Source organism: Periplaneta americana, unplaced genomic scaffold (assembly GCF_040183065.1).
Source record: "Periplaneta americana isolate PAMFEO1 unplaced genomic scaffold, P.americana_PAMFEO1_priV1 scaffold_21, whole genome shotgun sequence".
Taxonomy (NCBI): Eukaryota; Metazoa; Arthropoda; class Insecta; order Blattodea; family Blattidae; genus Periplaneta; species Periplaneta americana.
Window position 1 is genome coordinate 920,356 of NW_027185502.1, and position 23,216 is coordinate 943,571.

The 23,216-nt window shown below is 35.5% G+C and overlaps 1 protein-coding gene across 2 annotated transcripts in view; it reads right to left on the bottom strand.

The window, feature by feature from the left end:
* Positions 1-23,216, bottom strand: part of LOC138693773 (DNA-directed RNA polymerase I subunit RPA1-like) — a 126,845-nt gene that overhangs the window by 57,253 nt on the left and 46,376 nt on the right. For both annotated transcript variants that reach the window (XM_069817568.1, XM_069817567.1), the window contains exons 9-13: positions 16,358-16,643; positions 15,322-15,450; positions 10,719-10,880; positions 7,181-7,374; positions 5,062-5,281 (exon numbers count right to left, since the gene is read on the bottom strand). In XM_069817568.1, the coding sequence (XP_069673669.1) occupies positions 5,062-5,281; positions 7,181-7,374; positions 10,719-10,880; positions 15,322-15,450; positions 16,358-16,643 (991 nt within the window). The remainder of the gene's footprint in view (positions 1-5,061; positions 5,282-7,180; positions 7,375-10,718; positions 10,881-15,321; positions 15,451-16,357; positions 16,644-23,216) is intronic.

Consider the following 23,216-nt stretch of genomic DNA (forward strand, 5'->3'; position numbering starts at 1 on the left):
AAGAGAAGGATATTTCCCTGTTTTCAAACTCAAATTGAAAATGTAGGTTAAAACAGGTAAGCCTATAAGAATTTCAGAGCATCCTTTAATAATAAAATTAGGGATGCCATCCGACCCATAGATTCATTCGGCTTGACATTTTTTATGGCCTTTCTGACATTCTCACTAGAGATTACAGATAGGGGTAAAAAGCCATTAATGTTAGAATAACAACTGAGGAAATTGGAGTTATGACTGATCTGAAATGATTTAAATTGACTAGCAAATGCATTTGCAATGACTCTTTGATCAGCGATGTGAACCCCATTAATAATAAATTCATTAGGAATGTTTTTCGATTTCTGAAAAGATTCTACATATTTCCAAAATTTATTAGGCTCTTTTTTAAATTGTCATCAATGGATTGTAACCATTTACATTTATCAGAATTAATGAAAGCCTTGACTTGTTTTCTACAGTAAGAGAAAATTTGATAGTGGTGATCAGATTTATATTTTTTTAAATTTCTATGTGCTTTGTTCTTTTTCTTAATGAGTTGATGTAGACTGTTTGAAAACCATTTAGGATAGTGCGACATTTTCACAAAGGTGACAGGGACAGCTTTAGATATAGCATCATTTACAATTTTAGTCAGAGAATTAGTAGCAACATTGACATCGGTAGTAAGATATACCATATACAATCCCAATCAAAATTGTGGAGAGTAGATAAATACAGTGATAATCACCTTGAGAATAATTTAATGGGTGATGAACATCTTCCAAAACTAGTGAATGATTAGAAAGATTAACTGAACAGTTACAGACATTTGTAAAAACAAGATCAAGAAGAGTTTTACTATTTCTCATAAGATTAATTGGTTTAGTCCAAGAAGACAAGAAAAGGAATACTGGTATAAATCCTGAGACTTAATTTTAGCATAATAATGAATATCATTAAGAATTCAACTTGATGACCAATCCATGCCAGGAGCACTGAAATCCCCGAGGATAACAATTCTAAAGTTGTGGGTATCAAGATTGTTTTCTATAAAATTTAGAGAAGACTTTACATGAATAATTTCGAGGGAAAAATTGTTCCGGAGCCGGGTATCGAACCCGGGACCTTTGGTTTAACGTACCAACGCTCTACCACTGAGCTACCCGGGAACTCTAACCGACACCGATCCAATTTTTCCCTCTATATCCACAGATCTCAAAGTGGACTGACAACCGTCAAGCAACCAACTTCGAGTGCACACTAACTCCGTGTGACTTAAATTGTGGTTTTTTCTGTTAACAAACAGTGACGTGTATTATGCAAATCAAGATTTCAGGTATAACTCCTGTAAAGTTGATTTGAATAATTTCGAGGGAAAAATTGTTCCGGAGCCGGGTATCGAACCCGGGACCTTTGGTTTAACGTACCAACACTCTACCACTGAGCTACCCGGGAACTCTAACCAACACCGATCCAATTTTTCCCTCTATATCCACAGACCTCAAAGTGGACTGACAACCGTCAAGCAACCAACTTCGAGTGCACACTAACTCCGTGTGACTTAAATTGTGGTTTTTTCTGTTAACAAACAGTGACGTGTATTATGCAAATCAAGATTTCAGGTATAACTCCCTGTAAAGTTGATATGAATAATTTCGAGGGAAAAATTGTTGGGTATCGAACCCGGGACCTTTGGTTTAACGTACCAATGCTCTACCACTGAGCTACCCGGGAACTCTAACCGACACCTATCCAATTTTTCCCTCTATATCCACAGACCTCAAAGTGGACTGACAACCGTCAAGCAACCAACTTCGAGTGCACACTAACTCCGTGTGACTTAAATTGTGGTTTTCTGTTAACGAACAGTGACGTGTATTATGCAAATCAAGATTTCAGGTATAACTCCCTGTAAAGTTGATTTGAATAATTTCGAGCGAAAAATTGTTCCGGAGCCGGGTATCGAACCCGGGACCTTTGGTTCCTGGGTTCGATACCCGGCTCTGGAACAATTTTTCCCTCGAAATTATTCAAATCAACTTTACAGGGAGTTATACCTGAAATCTTGATTTGCAAGACTTTACATGTTTAGGATCTGTATCGGGTGTGAGATAATGATTTCCAATTAGCAGATTACAACCATCAGGTATTTTAATTTCAATCCAAACGTATTCATTAACGAATTCTAAATCATATCTTCGACGTATAAAAGGTATCCATTAAGACACCCCCACCTTTTACTTTGTTGGTAGCTTCAAATAATCTATCAGCACGAAACACAGTATAATTATTATGAAACAAATTTGTATTAACAACAGAATCGGAAAACCATGTTTCAGTGAGACAGATAATGATATCACTATTACTCACTATATTTTGGAAAATTTAATCACTTTTCATATTAAGTCCACAAACATTTTGATAAAAAAATCTCATGATGACAATATATATATATATATATATATATATATATATAAAATGATATACTAATATGATATGCATAAGTAATCACTATGTGATTCAAGATGATACTCATCCCGTCAGATTCCGGCCACTTAGTCACTCGTAATGAGTGTGCCTCTGTACATAGTACATTGGACATTTTGCCACTGTCACATTTTCTGTCATACAGTACATGAGGGTTCGCCACCAAAAGGAAAACTGAGAGGTAGAACTTAAACTGATCTGGCATTCGATCCGGCACTGAAACTGGAATCTGGTGTGGCTTAGTGGATAAAGCATCAGCACATAGGGCTGAAAACCCGGGATTAAAATTGTATAAATCACTAGCCTCTCTGACTATCCTATATGGAAGTGAAACTTGGGTTTTGAAGAAGAAAGACATCAGTAGATCAAGAGCTGCAGAAATGAGATATACAGTATGCACCGAAAAGCTGGATATACTCTACATGCAGCCATTAGAAGAAAGACTTTCAATTACAGGAAAAGATGGCTCCAACATGTGTCACCAACTAGGATACCAGCCATGAGGAAGACGTCGAATTGGCCATCCACGAAAACAACTCTTACAGTCTATACAGACAGTTCAGTGGCTTCTAAGTGTCACCATGGCAACCGCCCCAAACTAGCCAATCAGAGACCATGGCAACAGGCCAACGTTGCCAACTGTTTCGCAGCGAGTACGTGTTTTGTTTGGAAGTGATGAATCTTCGTTGCTGTGTTACAGCAAGTATTAGTGTTCTGTCGTGGCTATTGTTTTTGTAGATATTTTGTTGTTGATGAAGGTAGAGTTAGTTTGAATTTAGTTTTAAATTTAATTTAGCTGTGAGTGTATTTGTAATATGACTTATAGTGTCAGTGTGTTTCACTTATACAATACTGCAAGACATCACTCCTGCAGTTAGCGGCACAAAACAAACCACGGGCTCAGAGGGAGAAAGGAGTGCTACAAGGGACAGCAAGTGGTCTAGAAATAACGGAAAAAGTGCTCCTCTTACAAGTCAGGCGAGAGAAATGGTTTGTAATGTGCAAGGCTATTTCGAGAAAGAAGAGACAATGGCAGGCCTCTCATCCTGTACAACAGGTGGTAAATAGTACTGCAGAGGCTCTCAAAATGGGAAAGAACACCATCGTTACAATAGGAAAGGAAAGATTAAATTGAATGAGCAAGAGGATGGACCTTCCCGACTTGAAACCCTGGGAAAGAAAATGAAAGTGGAAAAGCGGATAACAAATTAAAGGTACGGTCACACATCGCTACTTAAGGAGCGCAACTTTTGTACTGCAGCTGCAATAGTTGTGTGTCATGTTCACACGTAAGCCAAAAGTAGCGCGCTGCACGCTACTTTTCGTGCTGCACAACCCGAGTGCTGCAAAAGTTGCAACTGGAGGTTGCGAGTCTGTTCACACACAAGGCGCTACTTTTGCAGCCGCAGTCATGCTGCAGGTTTCCATCTCCGTGTTGACTTCTCAATATACATTTTGTGGTTATGTTCGCATTATTAAGAATCTCATGCGAAAGCTTACTTATCTATTATTTGCTTTTCTGTCCTAACTAGTATTCAGAAAGTGGCATTATTTTTACTATAAAGCTTTTAAAAACGCCTATATACTTAAATGATAACCAATAGTATATTCACGTAATCAATGTTGGCAACCCTCCTGTTTGGAACAACGCTATGGAAAGTTTAAAAAATGAATTATATCGTCAGCAATTATGCTCAGACTGTGTTGTGTATTTAATAACTGTTACAAATAATTTATTTTCATCACATTTAACATTAAAATATATTAAAACAATAAAAGTATCATTGGCACATTTGGGTGGTAACACTGGTTGCAACCGCAGCAAAAGTTTCAACAAAACCGATATCAAAAATGCTGCGGCTGCAACCCTGAGAACCCTGTTCACACGTCGATACTTTTAAGCTGCACGCAGCATGGAAAAGTAGCGGGCAGCAGGTTCGGCAGCCGCTACTTTTCAGGTTGCACCGTTGTTCACACGTCGCAGTACAAGAGTTGCGCAGCTTTTTGTACTGCATCGCTGCAAAAGTAGCGACGTGTGACCGAGCCTTTAGATGTCTTTCAGGAGAATGCAATCTGGCGGCATGTATATTTATATTACCGACGGGAGGGGCAACCTACATTACAAAAGCTGCAAATTTTGCTTCGAGATGCGGATCTTTTTCACGGCAGTGTTTCTTACCTGCACACTGTCTTAAAGAATTTAGGTTTCAAGTATAAAAAAATCAATGGTTGTAAGGTATTAGTGGAGAGAATTTATCGCTTACACACATACACCATAATCGCATTCATTCATATGTTATTATATTAGTCTGGTCAAAGACTACCGTATGATACTAATTCATCAGTTTACGATTTCATGTCAGCTGCTTAGTTCCAACATGGCAGATAGGAGGCGCCAAGAGCCGCACTGACTACCGCACAACTTCACAATGTCGCTCCCTTTCCGCATGTGCAAGCGAGAACTGTCAATACCTTTCAAGTTTGCATAGACTGTAGATCCTGTCTAGCTGAGAGCGAAATAGGTCAACTTATGGCCTGAATTTGTGTTTGGTGAATGATGATGAATGCTATATTATCATACAAGGAACAACTTACTTGAGCAGCCAGAAGTCCGACGGGTTCCCCTGGATGTACGTGAGAAAGCATGGATTTCACAGACATCAGATGCCGGAACTCAGATTTCCTACAACTGTGCCTTTCTTTCAAATAATCATCCAAGAGACTGTCTAGCTTCTCTGTTATAGCACCGAAGTCACGGTCTCCTTGGAACTCTGCACTCACAGGATCAGCACATCTCAGCGCCTTGTAGTTATACCTGAGATTGAAATACAACAAGCTTCAATTCCATTTCAATCCTTACAGCAGACAAAAATCATATTTGCGTAGGCCATGTTTGGAAGCACACATAATTGTATAATCTAATATTACCGTATATATTCGCGTTATAGACGCACTTTGTTCCATAATTTTTGGATTAAAAATCCAGGGTGCGTATTATATGAAAGGAAAAATTCTGACTAACTACCTGACAGCCCACGTGATAATCACAGCAGATTTCGACATCAGACATTTAAGTAATATTGAAAATGATTGATTTCACAGGCCCAGAACAAAATTCAGGTGGCCCAAATTTTGTATCTGGGTCTGTATGACTTGGAGAGCACCGGCATATCGAATGCTTATGAGCAATAACAATGTGAAGTGCGTAACGTACGAAATGAATAACAAATGTAGCACAGTATAACCAGCGAAGAGGGATTATAAAGAATGGACACTGAGCGAATTTTCCTGTGTTTTGTTTCTCTGTGCGCCAGCGGCTAGTTCCACTTTCAAGCGCAAGAGGTCAGTGTAATTGAGCATACGCTAAGATAATAATTGAGTATAGAGTTGAGACACAGGATCCAAAAATCGCCTACCTCATTGCATAATCCAGTAACGCTTTGCTTCAAATAAATTCAGGTTAACAGCTTTTCCTTATTTCTCAGTGACAAACTAGTTGTAATAATAATATTTTATACATTATACATTATATTATAAAATAATATAATACATTATAAAATTAAGTATCGAATTCGTTTAATATTTGTATAATAATATAATATAGGTATATGGTTTTACTTCTCCTAAGAGTTTTGTTTTTCCATTTTCAGTGCTATCAAATCATTACATATTTTAATTGTTGTTGGGGTCAACGTCTCAACTCTCATTATAAAGTAACTCTAGAGTCTAGACATTGCAGTTAATGAAGGATTTATTATTCTATGGATCCAATTTATTTTATTTGAGTACATAATGTACCTAGATGTATTAATTATGTGTGTTATATTTCCACTGTGTTGACTGCTAGCTGGTGTGATGTCAGTGCCAACTCTAGGGAGAAAGCAGAATCTGACGCTTAGCTGGCTGAAGGTCATTGAAATCAGTCCGGCTATATCAAAGGTACCGACACGAAGTGTCCATTCTTTATAATCCCTATTCGCTGGTATAACCTAAAACTGAATACAAATAAAGCAGAAACTAGGTATAAAATGTAATGCGGATTTATTTTCCCTACATATTACTGTAAAAAATTGGGATGCATACATTATGCAACAGGATCTATTACATGAGTAAATATGGTATTTGCAACTGCTAAATAGATAGAAAATAATGAGAACATTTTTAGAAACTAGTTCAAGCAAATAGCTACTCGTACTTTGCGTGCAAATGCATGAACATACATACTCTGCATGTATAGCCTACTGATGGTCATTTCAAATTGTCCTTCTTACTACCAGAAGTCCCCCAGAAATAAGGGTGACTAACAGTCACTTGACGATAACATTAATTGATTCGAAAACCATACTAACTTGATATACTGCTAAAATTTTGGACAAACAATTAGAATAAGGAATAAGTTGCAGAAAATTTTCAATTCGTACTGATTTTATCTACCACCTACCGCTCCCACTTCAACAAAATCTGTTGGTAGGCAGCAAGTGGTCGAATGCCAATACATGGACAAGTCCATACACACTTCCCTATGCAGGGTGGTACCACTCCACACCACTGCACACTACTGGCACTGGTCTGCATTTCCCTATTGCCATTGGATGTGCATTCATATTAAAGCACTCTACTCCACATCTCAAATTTGTAAAAATCACTTCCGAATACATAATAAACCTTACAGGACTGAAAGAAAGTTACATTTTAAATGGTTCACAATACTCACGTCTCAATTGTGTCAGTATCGCTCTCCCTCCAAAGCTTGCACATAATTTCAGCAAATCTTGGTCTTCCTGTTTCCTTGTTCAACTTCCTTCCTTTGTATACTTTATGATCTTTCATATCAGCAGAAAACAATAAAAATGGACTAATTCTATGTTTTTGGAAAGGATTTCCATTCTTTTTCTTCCATTTACGAATCTGAAAAAAAGAAAGCGGCACAGAGTGAAGAAAAAAAAAATCATCAGAAAGTAAAAGAAAATCAGAGGAGTAATGACTGATGCATATAAAATATTAGTCCATGTTACTTTTATAGGAACAATTAAAATCAATTTTCTCTACAAGAGAGTAGTGTTTCCATAATGGCCTTGTAACAACCTACACCCAGGCCACTGCAACATTGCACTTGGCAGTTTAGTGTTACGCTGGTAACGAGAGACGTGACCTTGCCACAGTGACCCTCACTACACAACAGCTGACTTAAATTATGCGGAGTTTGCTATTTTGCTCCGTTAAATTAAATGGTAATTATTATGTAACTCATTCTTTATTATTGTTATCTTGGAGAGACCTGAAGTATTTTTTTTATGTCCGCTGTATTAAATTATCTGCACAAATGGAGGGTTGCCCATATATACGGACAAATTCCATCTCCTGCTCATAAAATTGAAGAATCATGTGCACCATTCTGACGCCTGACTATTTACGCATGGATTCCCACTACGTGGGTTACCGTTTTTTGAGCATCTTTTTTCTTTGCAACATTTCACACCAGTGCTACAAATTATTTATAACTTTATAACACTAACTAACAAATTACGCACATGATACTAACACTATGTAACATAAGCAAATCGACAACACAGCAGTGCTCCATGTGGCAACATGAGCAGCTGATAGAAAATGCTACGTTCTGATTGGTTCAGAAGGCTACTGCATAGCATTCAATTTTTTCATAAGAAGGATTGCCAACCCAACTGTACGGTGTTCGCCAGATTTGTTGACATCAATCTTGTATACGCTGACGAAGTATTTCAACAGTGGGAATGGGTTCTGAGTACACAATTTCTTTCAGACAGTTCCACAAATAAAATTCCAGAAACGTGTTCAATGAACTATATCCTAACAAATGGATAGGACACACAGGACCCACTCGATGGCCTGTGCATTCCCCAGACTTAAACCCACTGAATTTTCATTTGAAAGAGTGTGGCATTCAAGCCACAGGGAGACATTTTGAGCATTTCTTGTAATGTTACGCCTATCACTGCTGCAACAGAACTGCACTGATAACTTGGAAATGCAGTACAAATGGCCACTGTTCATATAGCACTTTTCACTGTTTTAGTGTGTCCTCCCCCCTGGTGACGTAGGTCCCACATATTAAGACTCACCCTATATATGTAAGCAGAAGAGAGTCTTGATTTTTGCCAAATAATCACATGATAGAGTGGATGTCCAGTAATTAATTTCCATCCCTTTTAATTGTGATAAAAATAGATGCCAACCCCAACACATATTGGACTGCTTACAATAAAAAAAGTACAGAATCTTCTCAAAATAAATAATGGACTAAAAATGTCGAAGCTTATGAATCTGATCCATAGACTACAGTGTAACATGAGCAACAACAGCAGTAGCAGCAACATTTCTTTCACACTCAAATGTCTCATAGCTACAAATAAGATTATAAATGTATTTAAGTTTGCCAATTTATTTAAGTACCGTGTCTCTTGCTTCTTCTGAGATATTTTGCAAAGTGCTATATTACAAATAAAATTATTGCTAAATCAGGATAAAACCGTTTCAAATAATCACAGATTTTAATGCTCTCAAAACTAACTTCAACATCTTAGAAAACATATTTTTTCCAGTTTATTTCTATTCACAATATTAACTCCTTAACGCTCTACAAAACCTCTGCATGAATGGAATCAAACCTAATATGTTGCTGATGAACTGACATACAGTAACTATAGTAAAACTAGTTGTATTTAGTTAAGAAATTCGAGATTCTCAGGTTAATATCGGGATACTGTGATAAAATAGATTTTGGATTTTTTGGGTGAATAAATGTTTTTTTGTTCGCGATTACTTGTCAATTAAGTTAAAAATTTTAGACATGATGTCTCTAGCAAAAATACCAAATTTTATATCGCATAAAGATACAAATTTTCAGGATAAAAATATGCAACAAAATATTTTTCATATTTTGATTATTAACACATATTGGGGAGCTTGACTTTTTGCAGTGGTGTCTTACGCATATCAATTTTAATAGTGTTAAATAAGGTAGTAGATGAAATGGACAAAAACTTCGTTCAAAATGTATTGAAGAAATAAATCTCCATATGTTTCTGCTAATTTGAGTGTCTTGTCCAACTCCATTAAAAACTAGAAGAAATAACAAACCTCCTGAAAGAAACTGTTAAAAAAAGTACACGATACTGAAAGAAAAAATGGCAAGTTTAAAAACAAAACGGAAAAGTTTTAAAAAAATAATCTAAACTTGTGTTTAGAAAAAATATTGAATTTGAAATTATGAGCAAAGTTGCCCAAGTTCTAGAAGATCAACAAGTAGACATTGAGAACCTGAGAGTTAATGTCTGAAATCCCTCTTCTGAAGTACGTTAGACTGACTTCATTTGATACAGAACAGTCGTTTTCCCAGTACCGACTGTGTTCTGTGACAATCAAGAGAGATTTTTAATGGATAATTCAGAGATGTCATGTATTGTGAACTGGAACTCCAAAGACATTCCAGCAATAGACTGATGAGGCATGGTTAGTGAGTACACAAGCTTTTACTCGTATTTGACTAGTTAGGATTTTTAGGTGTTAGGATATTGAACATTATTATGTGAAAGATGAAAATATTTTTAATGTTTTAACAAATATTTTTTAATTTTTTAACACATAAAAAATTAATAATTCTCAATTTTTATCACCTAAAAATCCTAAACCCAGTCATAACACTGACATCTGAAAGTAAGATTATTTATTTATTTATTTTCCAATGGCTAGAATTGACAATCATGTCATTTTCCCTCTAGCTTCCCAGTACAAGCTAACAAGGTCCCCAGTCTGTTGTGCAGTTGGGTTTAAGGCTGGGCAGGACAGAAGGTGTTGTTTGTCCACGATTTGGTCAGGGTTGTTGCACAACACATCTGTTGGAGTGGTATATGCCTACGGTGAGCCAAGCAATCATGTCCTGACATCAACCTAAATTTTGCTACAGCTTCCTTGCAGCCTTTATATTTTAATTCCATTGATAGTTCATCAATTTTTTCTCATGACTTCCCTCTGGCAGCTGTAATATTTTCTTGCGTGTTTTCCATATGAAATCCTTTTTTGATTTCTTCAATCTTCCTACAGAGGTTTGATATGGAGTGGATTATTGTTTGGATTTTAGTGCCTTTTTTTGGAAAGTTGATCTGCCATTTCATTGTCAAATAGTCCAACATGTGAAAGTGTTATTATATATTGTTGTATATAATTAATTAGTATATGATATAATTAATTTTGTATATGAAAATCAAGATTACCTGTTTTTTTCGCTGTGCTATGTCAGCAGTAGTTTGTTCATCATCCAACATTTCTGACGAAAAATTCTTAATCACTTTATAATTGTCTGCAAGAAATGGGATTTGTTTCTTCTTCAGAAACTGGGCTTTCATGACATCTTTCCCATCTTCACCATAAGCAAACTAAAAACAGAAACGTAATATCTATGTACATTCTTGTATTCCATGTTGCACTTTCAATGCAATTGGAAAACAGACAAGAATAATGATAAAACAAAAAACTGGCTGAACATGGACGTGCTTTTTTTAAATCTCCACATTACGTTTGAACTTCATAAACAGCAGTTATTATTTAGTACTTATGTATGACACGTTGACATAAAAACTGTACACACACGTACAATATACAGTACGTAGGTGAGTTAAATGAAAAACTAAAAAATGTATGCAGACATAAAAACTGCCATCCACACATATATGCAGATGAGTAATTAACAGAAAAAAAATAATATTGAAAAAAAAAAAAATGTTGTTCTAAATTCAGGAACCATTTACTCAGAAACTACTTAAGATAAAGGGCTGAAATTGTGTATGCTAATGTAAAGTATATACTTCTTCAAATAAATGGACTGCTATTTTTAAATATTTAATTCAAGTAGTGAAAATGTGGAGAGACACATCATATTTTTATAGGACAAAATAAACGTATGGACATTTGTCACATTGTCCTTGTGTAATTGAATAAGTACTGTTTTTATTTCCCTCATTTTTTCAAATAATATGCTTTTGACAAAGGGCGAAACTTTTGAAAAATGTGAGATTAAAAATTTTTGTAATAGATGTTCCTAACTGTTGACAATCGCAAATTTTCTTTTCCAACACACTTTTCTTTCTGCCATGTCTGTATTAAAACAATGAAAGATAATTTGTTTCTGTGGCCAGCTCACAACTCACCAACATTTGTTTATCACACGGTGTATAGGACATTAGTCTGTGTTTGATAGAAACAGAAGAAAAAAATATCTTATATATTCATATTTATACGCGAAAATACTGTTAACAGCACTACCGAGTTAACAGACATTGTGACTCTGAGTACAGTGAAACATACATCTGCATATGTCTGTGGATCATGTTACGTTGAAATGTACAAAAGCTTGTTATTAAAGCAAAATAAACAATTCCTAAATTCACTGGCGAATAAGCCCCAAGCATTAATGGAAAAAAGTAACGGTTTGTCAAGCATGCAGCAAACATCTAAGTGAAATTTTTATGCGTAACTTAAGTTTTGTATACATTACACAATCTTCAATAAAAGATACCCTTTCCTAGTAGGCAGTTTGAAAACATGCAACACATTCAGACCAACTTGTTATGAAGAAGATTACAAGGAAGCAATGACTTCGAAAACTTTCGCATCAAAGCTAACTCCGAGTATATGAGCTCTGGAAAGACATGTGCAAGGACTTGATTTCAAAAAATGCATTTCGGAATTTCTTTGAAAAATACTGCAAAAAAAAATTTCAGAGGAACCAACATTAAATACACACTTTATTCAAAAACAAGTTGTAAGTTATTTCATCGAGAGAACCCCCCCCCCGCCCGCCCAAAAAAAAAAATATATATATATATGGTGGGAGTGAAATAACCCTGCAGATTTTTAGAGTGAATAGCGCATGTTGTATGTAACAAAAAAAGTGTAATATCAGATTGGTAGAGAGTTCACAGTTTTCTCAGAAAAAAATGTTTAACACCCTCTTATTTGGTAACTACTGCGAATTGGATTGTGATTCTTGTCCATACTGATAGAAAATCAACAAAGAATCATTTATCCCTCTGTCCAGTTCAATAATGTGGGCGGTTTTCGTGTAAATTTAATTAAAAAACCACTGAATGATGCAATCCACATCGCAACATTGTAGCTAGAGAAGGGAGCATAATATAGGTTTCCTATTCATTCAGCATACCCCATCGTCCCTTTCAATCTGCAAGTTATTTCACTTCCACCCTGTGTATATATAGGGGAGAGTCAGAGTCGGGTAGTATCGGACATCGGTAGTATCGGACAGTGCGTTTCTTTCATCTACCACAATATAGTAGTACCTGAATGACATGGTTACGTTTCTCTATGCGACATCATAGAAACGTAACCATGTCAATCAGGCATATTTAAATCTTAACTTTAGAGACCACACTCTTCCAATAAGTACCATACTGGCAAAAATCTAATATGACCTCGAACATAATACGACCTCAAGTTTTCAGATGTTCTATATAGAAAAATAAAAATATCTCTATGTAATAAGATTTACACTTTGTAAATGTTATAAAATGAAAAAATTCATTTTGTAACTGGAACTGGATTCTTTTTCAGATGGTAAAATATGTTTGGAAGTAAATCATGAAAAAAAAAGTATATGATTATCTCTTGTGACCAGTGGTGAAGCCAGCAGGTGGGCCCAGGGCCACCCAAAAAATATGCGTATTTTTGCGTTTTTGTGGAAAATACTCAAAATTAAAACTAAACCATGGATCCAGAGCAATAGTTACAGTCGATAGCATTAAGGTAAGAAGTCAAAAATGCATTCATTTCTTCAAGATCCAATTTAACTGTGTTGGGTTGGGCCTAAAAAATTGTCTGGCAGCGATAAAAAGAAGGAAGCCGTGGAGGCTACTGAATTGTTACATCAGCTAGAAAAATTTGACGCCTTATTTTATTTGGTATGTTTAAACGATATTTTTGCTCTTGCAAATTCATTATTGGAAGCACCTCAGTCTCCAAAATGGATATTAGTAAATGTTCGTCCTTCATTAAGGCAATGATATAAAGCTTTTCAAAGCTCTGAAACGAAGAAAAATTCGACAATCATGTCAAGCACTACACTTTGTAATCTAGCAATTCTATCCATTGAGAGAGAGAAAAGTTGGAATTTGTTGAAGGATCCACCATCAGCGATCGACAGATTCATTGCTAGGAAATCTCAACAGCTCCAGTTCACCTTATGAAGCCTTTGTATAGATATGCCTTGCATGGTTGTTTACCATAATTTTGCATGTTATTAAATAAGACTTCCGAGAAGGAGTTTCAAGAGAGTTGACGGCAGCGGCATTGTCAGGGGATGGGTCAGGTACTTTCTAACCCTGCATATCTGACCTACCCAAAATAATTAGTCTGGCTACACCACTGCTCGTGACCAGAATATTGTACGAAATGCAAATATAAAAATTGAAAATTTATCCTATGAAGAGGTGGAAAAATTAAAATATCTTGGAGCAAAAGTAACAAATATAAATGACACTCGGGAGGAAATTAAATGCAGAATAAATATGGAAAATACCTGTTATTATTCGGTTGAGAAGCTTTTATCATCCAGTCTGCTGTCAAAAAAACTGACAGAATTTATAAAACAGTTATATTACCGATTATTCTGTATGGTTGTGAAACTTGGACTCTCACTTTGAGAGAGGAACAGAGATTAAGGGTGCTTGAGAATAAGGTGCTTAGGAAAATATTTGTGACAAAAAAAGGATGAAGTTACAGGAGAATGGAAACAGTTACACAACACAGAACTAGACACATTGTATTTTTCACCTGACATAATTAGGAACATTAAATCCAGACATTTGAGATGGGTAGGGCATGTAGCACGTATGGGTGAATCCAGAAATGCATATAGAATGTTAGATGGGAGGCCGGAGGGAAAAAGACCTTTGGGAAGGCAGAGACATAGATGGGAGGATAATATTAAAATAGATTTGAGAGAGGTGGGATATGATTATAGAGACTGGATTAATCTTGCTCAGGATAGGGCAACAATGAACCTCTGGGTTCCTTACATGCCGTAAGTAAAATAAAAATGATAAATTATGATTTATTTAACGACGCTCACAACTGCCGAGGTTATATCAGCATCACTGGTGTGCCAGAATTTTGTCCCACAGGAGTTCTTTTACATGCCATTAAATCTAGGGACATGAGCCTGTCACATTTAAGCACACTTAATGCCATCGACCTGGCCGGGATAGAACCCGCAACCTCAGGCACAGAAGCCTGCGCTATATGAACTGTGCTACTCAGGGCGACACTGTAAGTAAGTAAACCTGCTACAAAATGTCATCCTTACTGCTATCCATGTTCTTAGGAACATAGCACTTTTTGAAGCGCTTCACAGCCAATACTGATCCATGCTGTAAATATGTATTGGATCAGTACTGTGCACTTCGTTTTTTCCAATTTGGTATTGGCTATGGGTGTCAGAGCATGGTCCGTTTAAGCAATAGTCTTCAACCTTCCTAAACAACCTGGTGTTCTATTTCAAGCACAAAATGGTTGCATGACTGAGGAATTTATGGTTGACTGCTTTAGGTTTGTTGTAAATAAAGCCTTTAAGGACAACATGCGCAGAGTATATGATAAGTTAGTATAGTCTGCACGTCCTATAAAGTAGACTTCTTTTATCACTCAAAAATGCTAGGCTGCGATTATAATATCATAAGAATGGTTTTCACACAGCTGTTTCTATGCAAAAACATCGTAATAGATTTGGACCCATATTGTAATCATCATTACCGATATCATTTTACATTTGAAGAAATGAATGGTGAGTGCTGTTCATTGTCATACCTGCACTACAGTGCCATCACTGTCTCTAACTGTCATGTCGTAATGAACTACTAAACCTTCCAAATGTTTAACTAAGCATCTTTGGAGATATCCACTCCTACTGGTTTTCACAGCTGTATCAATTAAACCCTGAAAATAAGAAATGATTGTAGTTAAATACATACATGAAAACAAGTATCAGTATTCTCATGAATACTGTGAAATATTGTGTTTAAATACATACATGAAAAGAAGTATCAGTATTCTCATGAATACTGTGAAATATTGTGTTTAAATACATACATGAAAAGAAGTATCAGTATTCTCATGAATACTGTGAAATATTGTGGTTAAATACATACATGAAAACAAGTATCAGTATTCTCATGAATACTGTGAAATATTGTGTTTAAATACATACATGAAAACAATTATCAGTATTCTCATGAATACTGTGAAATATTGTGTTTAAATACATACATGAAAACAAGTATCAGTATTCTCATGAATACTGTGAAATATTGTGTTTAAATACATACATGAAAACAAGTATCAGTATTCTCATGAATACTGTGAAATATTGTGGTTAAATACATACATGAAAACAAGTATCAGTACTCTTTGTCCCTTGTGGCAGCTCACGAATAGTGAGATTTCTAAATTCTGTAACGATTCTTTCAAACTGCTCTAATTTCTGTTATAGCCATGACAGATCCGTGATTCTTTTTTTTAAACTGCTGAATTTAAGTTGGTGCATGGCCTGTAGTAAAATGTAAGGAATGACGTTTGAGCATACCTGGGGCCTCTTTAAATCTGCAGTGTTGCACTAAAATGCTTATTTCTCGAAAACCATGTATCAGTTTTACATAAAATAAACACATTCTTAACCTAAAAACCTAAAGAATTAAAGTACAAAATGAAGTCAAATTTAAAAGTGACAAAATTGATCATTTTTGGTCACTGTAAGTGTCCAGTAATACCTGAACTGTTGAAAAAGGCGTAAAATGAATAAGAAAAAAATGTGTCACGTTTATAATACCAATTTTTTTATTCATACCTCTCTTCCAGCCATACAATGGAAAAAAAATTCCTGTGGCTTGATACCAGTCATGAACCTTCCATCCACAAAGCCTCCGGCTCTTGGCGATGTGTCGTAGCGAGGAAAGCTTGGGAGTGCCTTGCCTGACACCATGTGTGGAGGTCTCTTCCCTTCCAGTTCAATCTGACCCAGCAGGCAGGAGATCTGCATAGCATTCACAGCTGAACCCTTGGCACCAGTCTGAATCATAAGCTGCAAGTTATTGCGGGGAAATCTCTTCAAAAGCCCACTTGGAATGCACGCCCTATAGCCAGAACAGATTAAATGATGTTAGCACATTTTAAAGTTTTTTTAACCTGTATTTAATTTCAAATTGTAATTTCATTAACATACAATAGTTATATGCTGTCGACTGATGCTAATATGTTGGTTATGAACAAAACAAATGATGTCAACTCGTACAGTTCGGACTGCTGTGTGTAGTCGCTTAAATTTCAGTTCATGAGGATATTTACCACGAATAATTTTTTCATAATGATTTATATTAAAATATTGAAAATATGCCACCTACTTTTTTATGTTTTAATTTCACATCCACGAGTTCTGACACAGGCTTTCCCACAGTTACAATTTCGCTTTTTCATTGAAAGAACGGCAATCAAATGACTTTTTCAGAATTTCTTATATTGTGCACTAATTTTAAGTCATTATATGACACTCACCCTTCAATTTACACTTTTGCATCAATAATGAAACATTATTCACTTCAATTTTTACATACCAATACTCTTGGAATTAGAAATCACCGCCAAAGCACATCTGCTTAGCGCCTACTGGACCGACATAACAAACCAAATGGTTGCATACAGAGAGCAAGCAAGCCAACGAGGCAAGATAGAAGACAAGAGAAAACTCGTTGCAGCACACATGATCATGGCTGTACAGTAGAGCTCGTTGCATTGCCTGCAAGACAGCGCAAAGTTAGACTAGATTTGAAAGAAAAAGTAATTTGTGTAAAAAAATGGATATTTATTAGCTTCTGAAACTAGTAATATCTTTAAATACAATTTATTGTTAATATTAAAAAAGCCAGGTTAGGTGCAGCATACATAGCCTACCCTGAATGGACGCCATTGCTGTATATGATGATTTTTCTGCCGTTTCTTATTCTGTACTATGTTAAAGTATCTTGTATCAGGCAAGACATGAAGACATTTTAGACAAATTAACGTTGCATTACACAATTTGTATGTAATTAAAATATCAACTATAATGGTCAATCACAGAATACGTATATGTCAGCACAATTTCAAAACAAATTTTAAAATACAAGCCCAATGGAAGAAGTTATAAAAATGGAATAAAGCTATACACATTACCAGGCATCTATATGACAAATACTGTAAAATACCTCGTAACCGGCACCCAAATATCCAGCAATACCAAAATAATGGCACTTTTGGCAGGGCAAAAAAAAGTTCAAATCTGCCACATAACTACAGTCTGAACTGTCAGTTTTGCCACATTAGGAAGTTCGCACAAACTTTCGTTTTTAGTGAATATTCGAGCCTAAAATTTGTTTATTATATGTGTTGTGTGATGTGTTTTAATAAAGAACATCTACACAGTTTTTATGTTTATTTAATTATGTTTGGGCTGTCAGTGTTGCCACATTAGGAAGTTCACACGAACTTTTGTTTTCAGTAAATATTCGAACCTGAAATTAGTATATTATTTGTGTTGTGTGATGTGTTATAAAGAAAATCCACACAGCTTTTATGTTTATTAATTATGTTCAGGCCATCAGTGTTGCCACATTAGGAAGTTCGCACGAACTTTCATATTCAAACCTAAAATTAGTGCATTATTTGTGTTGTGTCATGTGTTTTAATAAGGAAATTCCATACAGTTTCTATGTTTATTCAGTTATGAGCAAGTGACAGAGAAATAAGCTTCACATGGCTCCAGTTTCAACATCTGGCACAATGAAATACGTACATATTGGTATTTATTCAATTATCCAGCAAAATCTTGCATCCGGAACTAGCCTGGTGCTGGATATGAGGGATTCTGCTGTAATGATAATATGTAGTCCCTTTATGTGTTGCTGGAAAGGTCATGATAAAATGATGAATTGGTAGGATGGCAGTCTAAACTGTAATCCTTGCCCACATCTCCTTCTTCGATATAGGCATAAGCCTGCTTTTCTTTTCAACTTATGTACATAATGTACATATTGATAACATCCAAAGCATTCTAATATATTCTCTTTGGTCATCTTTATTCCCTTTTCCTTCCTAGCATCTTTTCCCCCTTTTCTGAGGAGGGCACGAAGGTCTGCACCTCAACCTGAGGCATATTGTGCCACTCATTATTGAAGTCCTCAGACTACATTGCTGTGAGTATCGCGATTCACTGTTTGGAGCCATCAATTTAGCTACAACACCCACTCTGATGGAATCAGAAACTTCTGTCCCTTTGTGACTTCAGTAGTTTCCTTTGCTAGATGTTATCTGTATGCAAATAATGGTACTACCAGTCTAGAATATACAGTCACGAAGCTTGAGTTGTTGAGGTTACTAGGAACAATAGATTGTGCCAGTACTATTTCGCATTGTCTGTAATAAGGCGATAGTAGCGATCCTACTGGTTAGCAACTATCTATGGATGGATGTTCCCTACGTATCGAGCTTCGAGACTGTATATACTAGACTGTGGTACTGCCTCCCTGCTGCATCCTATATATTGACCTAAAGATCATGTTACTGTAGGTATCGTGATTCACCATTTGGTGCCATCTATCGATTCAGTTGCACATCACTCACGTCCAACAGTCTGTTATGAAAGCCTCTCCATCCCCCTGGGACTTATGCAGCTCCCTCAGATAGATGCCATCTGTGTGGAAATAAAAGCACTACATCTGCTGCACCTTTGGTCAACCTGGAACTACTGAAAGGTGATGGACCATTCACAGATATGACAATAGTCACTATGTAGTGAAGTCTTATAATGGTTGTAAAAATCTCATTTGAGTGGAATTTTATACTTTGTATTCAGTATGTAAGTCTGACTGTGTACAGTTATGAGTAATGTAACGCAGAATATAATGTGAAAAGTAATGGGAATCATTCATCTGATGATACTGCAATCATTATGCGTAATGTTCGAGATGATTCATCACCTGTTAGTTTTTCCTATGAATACAAAGGCATTCATAATACAGTACATTCAAACATGTATGAATGCAAACCTTATTTATGAACCATCTCTAGAATATCAAAAGAATTTATTTCCATGATTATTCCAAAAGTGTATTAGGCAATTAATGAAGTTTTAACTTTTTCTAATCACTATTATTTGTAATAATGTATGCATCTAATTCTCTTGACTTCGCAATAAAGTTGTGCTTTTCAATATTTTGAGTCTATGGCCCGGTTGCAGAAACGCAAATCAAATCAGTCCCTGATCGCCAATCAGTTGATGTCTGATTTATTTGATTGTTCATTGCATTGCACAAACGTGAATCTCCAATCAACTTGTCTCAATTTACTAATTGCTGATTTGAGAAAGAAATACATTTGACAACAGCGCTATTTAGCAACCATAGCCAATTTGATGCTTTTTAAAAGTCGCGAAACGAATGCATCAAGTGTGCGGTGACTAGGAAAACAAGTGAATGTTCAAGTGAATGTTTTGCTGTTTTGTTGCTTTTTGTAGAAAGTAAACAGGCGGATTCTATTTGTATATTAGACTACAATATAGTGAAACAAAAATGAAGCAAAAAAAAAAAAAAAAAAAACGTGAGGGGGCTTCTGTTGTGGAATTTGCTAGGGGAGTAGACAAGAAATTGGAATATGCATAACCTCCATAACCCAAAATAATTCCATTTCCCATCTCTCTGTTTACAAATGGAGCTCGTAACCTACTCATTAAAAATATTGTGTTGTCATGTATAGAACCCTGCCAACGGGCTACAACATTCCAGAATTTCAATGATGGTGTAGACTACATATTGCCTGTATATTCACAGAAAAGAAAACTTTTCTATTTCGATAAAGTTCGGCATCATTTCAACCAGGTGATTGGATGGGGATGTGAGCAGTCTATACAACCAATATTAGGCTACTCTGGGAAATCCTGACATGGCTGAAAATTCTCTCTGGATTTCAAATCGTTCCCTGTTTGAAGTTTGGGGATTTATGAGACCCTGCCATAACAAAGCAATTTCATACGTAACATTCCTAACTACTCGGCAAATAGTTGATTTGTGGACCCTAACAAGATAACCCAAGACCACCTGAAAAATTCCAACAGCATAAAATCTCAGCATTATTAGAACTTGATCCATAGGAGAAAGTTGAAGGTTTCGATTTGTCTGTCTGCATATATTTGTTTCAATTTTTGAAAGTAACAAAACACACGAATCCTTACTTAACCTAAATCTTTGCTCAAATTTTCTGTCATTATACATAAAAACAATTCATGTCCATCACGGAAACGCTTTCTTCTTAATATTTTTTTCATTCTAAAATTTCTTCATCAGAAAAATCCATTATGTCGGAAACAATATTGTTACGCTATAACTATTTACTATATAATTACAGTAACTGCATTATAAACAGAACAACATAACTAGACTACTTGATCGATGATCAGTGACTTAACCAGCAAAAATCTGTTGATCAAATCTGATGGAAGACTGATCTCCGATCAAACACTGATTGTTCTTTCTGCAACAGAAATAGAACTGATGGCCAATCAAACCCTCGTTGATTGCCAATCATATTTTGATCGGTGTTTCTGCAACCGGGCCTATGAGTGTTACAGATGTCTATATGGTACATATCCATCTCTGTTTCCTGATGGCACAGAAGACCATGGTGCAAATTGATAGGGAGGATGCCAGGGATTGTCCCTTCTGGAGAATTTGGTGTCTGTTGCTGAAATGGCAATAGCTTATCCCTGCCAGGGACAGCATTTATCTCCTTTAGGTGCCTAATTTATAGTTTCCTTAGACAATAAGATATATAAGCAATTATTATAGTCCCGTCACTCTAATTTCCGGCAGCCAATCGCGTTGTAGGTAGGCTACATTTAAACGTGTGCATCTTGTGATTCGCTTATGAAGGCGTTATTCATTTCTTAAGGCTCGATAAATACTTAATATAATCGCCCGCCATTTTGGCTCTTTCGTTGGCGTTCGCAGAAAGCACATGAAGACGTTACTTGCCACTCAATTATTTGCTGAATTACAGTGCGTTTGATTTATTATCACAGGAGCTACGACATGATAATGTTTAACGGTGTGACAAATATATTCCTCGTATGGTAGCTCGGCAACGAAAGAACAAAAATGGCGAACGATACTACCTACCTAGACTTTATAGAGCCTTCACTTCCTAAGACGTAAGCAAAGAGGAGGAGTCACGCCGGGAATAACAGCATCGCGACTATAGACGATTTATTACAATGTTTTGAATTAAGATGTACATCTTCAGAACCTACTCGAATTTTTGTAAATAAGAACGGTCATATGTCATCGTCTAAGATTGATTATATAATTACTAACGCTTTTGATAGCTCTTGCACTACACAAGTTGTTCAACCTAATCTCGGTGACCATCTGGCTTTAATTTATAATATCAATCTAGCTAGTCAAATGATTCCTGTCGAATCGGAAGTAAAAAGTTTTTGGAAAATAACAAATGATGGTTTAACTGGTCTAAGGTCTACTGTTGATGCTTTAGATTTTGATACGATGTATGAATTGAATATTAATGCAGACAACTTGTTTACTAAATTAATGAATATGATTACTGGTGCTATTGATATAAATTTACCTATGTTGACTGAAACTTATACAAAAAACAAATACCAAAAAGTATAACCATTGGATTACTCCTGAGGTTTTAAAATTGAATGATGAACTTAGGAATATATTTTTGTTAACAAAAAATTTCCATCAAGATCTTGATTTACTTCAATTATATAGAAACAAAAAGAAGGCTTACAAGAAATTAATCTTGAGTGAAAAAAAATAAATACTTTGATCAACTTATTTGTAATTCTTCTAACAAACCAAAACAAATTTGGAATCTGGCAAATAGTAAATTAAACAGAAAGAAGCCTGTAGAATGTATTACTATTGTACATAATAATGACAGGGTATCAAATAAGACTGATGTTGCCAATGCATTTTGATTGTATTTTTCAACCAATGTGGAGGATGCACTGAATGAATATTTTGGTCCAAGCAAATCTACGTTATGCACCAAATCTTTAGGAATTAATAATAGTTTTGTTTTCTATGATACTGATGCTAATGAGATTGTTAAAACAATTCAATCGTTAAAAAATACTAATAGCACTGGTATTGACAATATTTCCTTGAAACTATTAAGAGTGATCAGTGACATTATTGCATCTCCTCTAGCCTTCGTATTTAATCACTGCATTAATAATGGAGTTTTTCCATCATTATTAAAAACTGCTCTTGTTAAACCAATTCATAAGAAAGGTGATTCTACTGATGTAAGAAACTATAGACCTATATCATTGTTAAGCACGATTTATAAAATATTTGAACGCTTAATATATAATAGAATGTTACAATTTTTATTAAAATTTAATTTAATTACTCCTGATCTACATGGTTTTCTCCCTGGTGAATCAACAGAAACTGCTCTTTATGAATTTAATAACTATATTTATGAAAACCTTGATGAAGGTAAACATGTAGCTAAGGCATTTGATAATTTGGATTTTAATTATATATGTATAAAATTAAAAGCCTTAGGTTTTAGAGGTACATTTTTAGCATTTTTAAAATCATACTTGTCTGATTGAAAAATATGTGTAAATATTAATGGTATTCTTT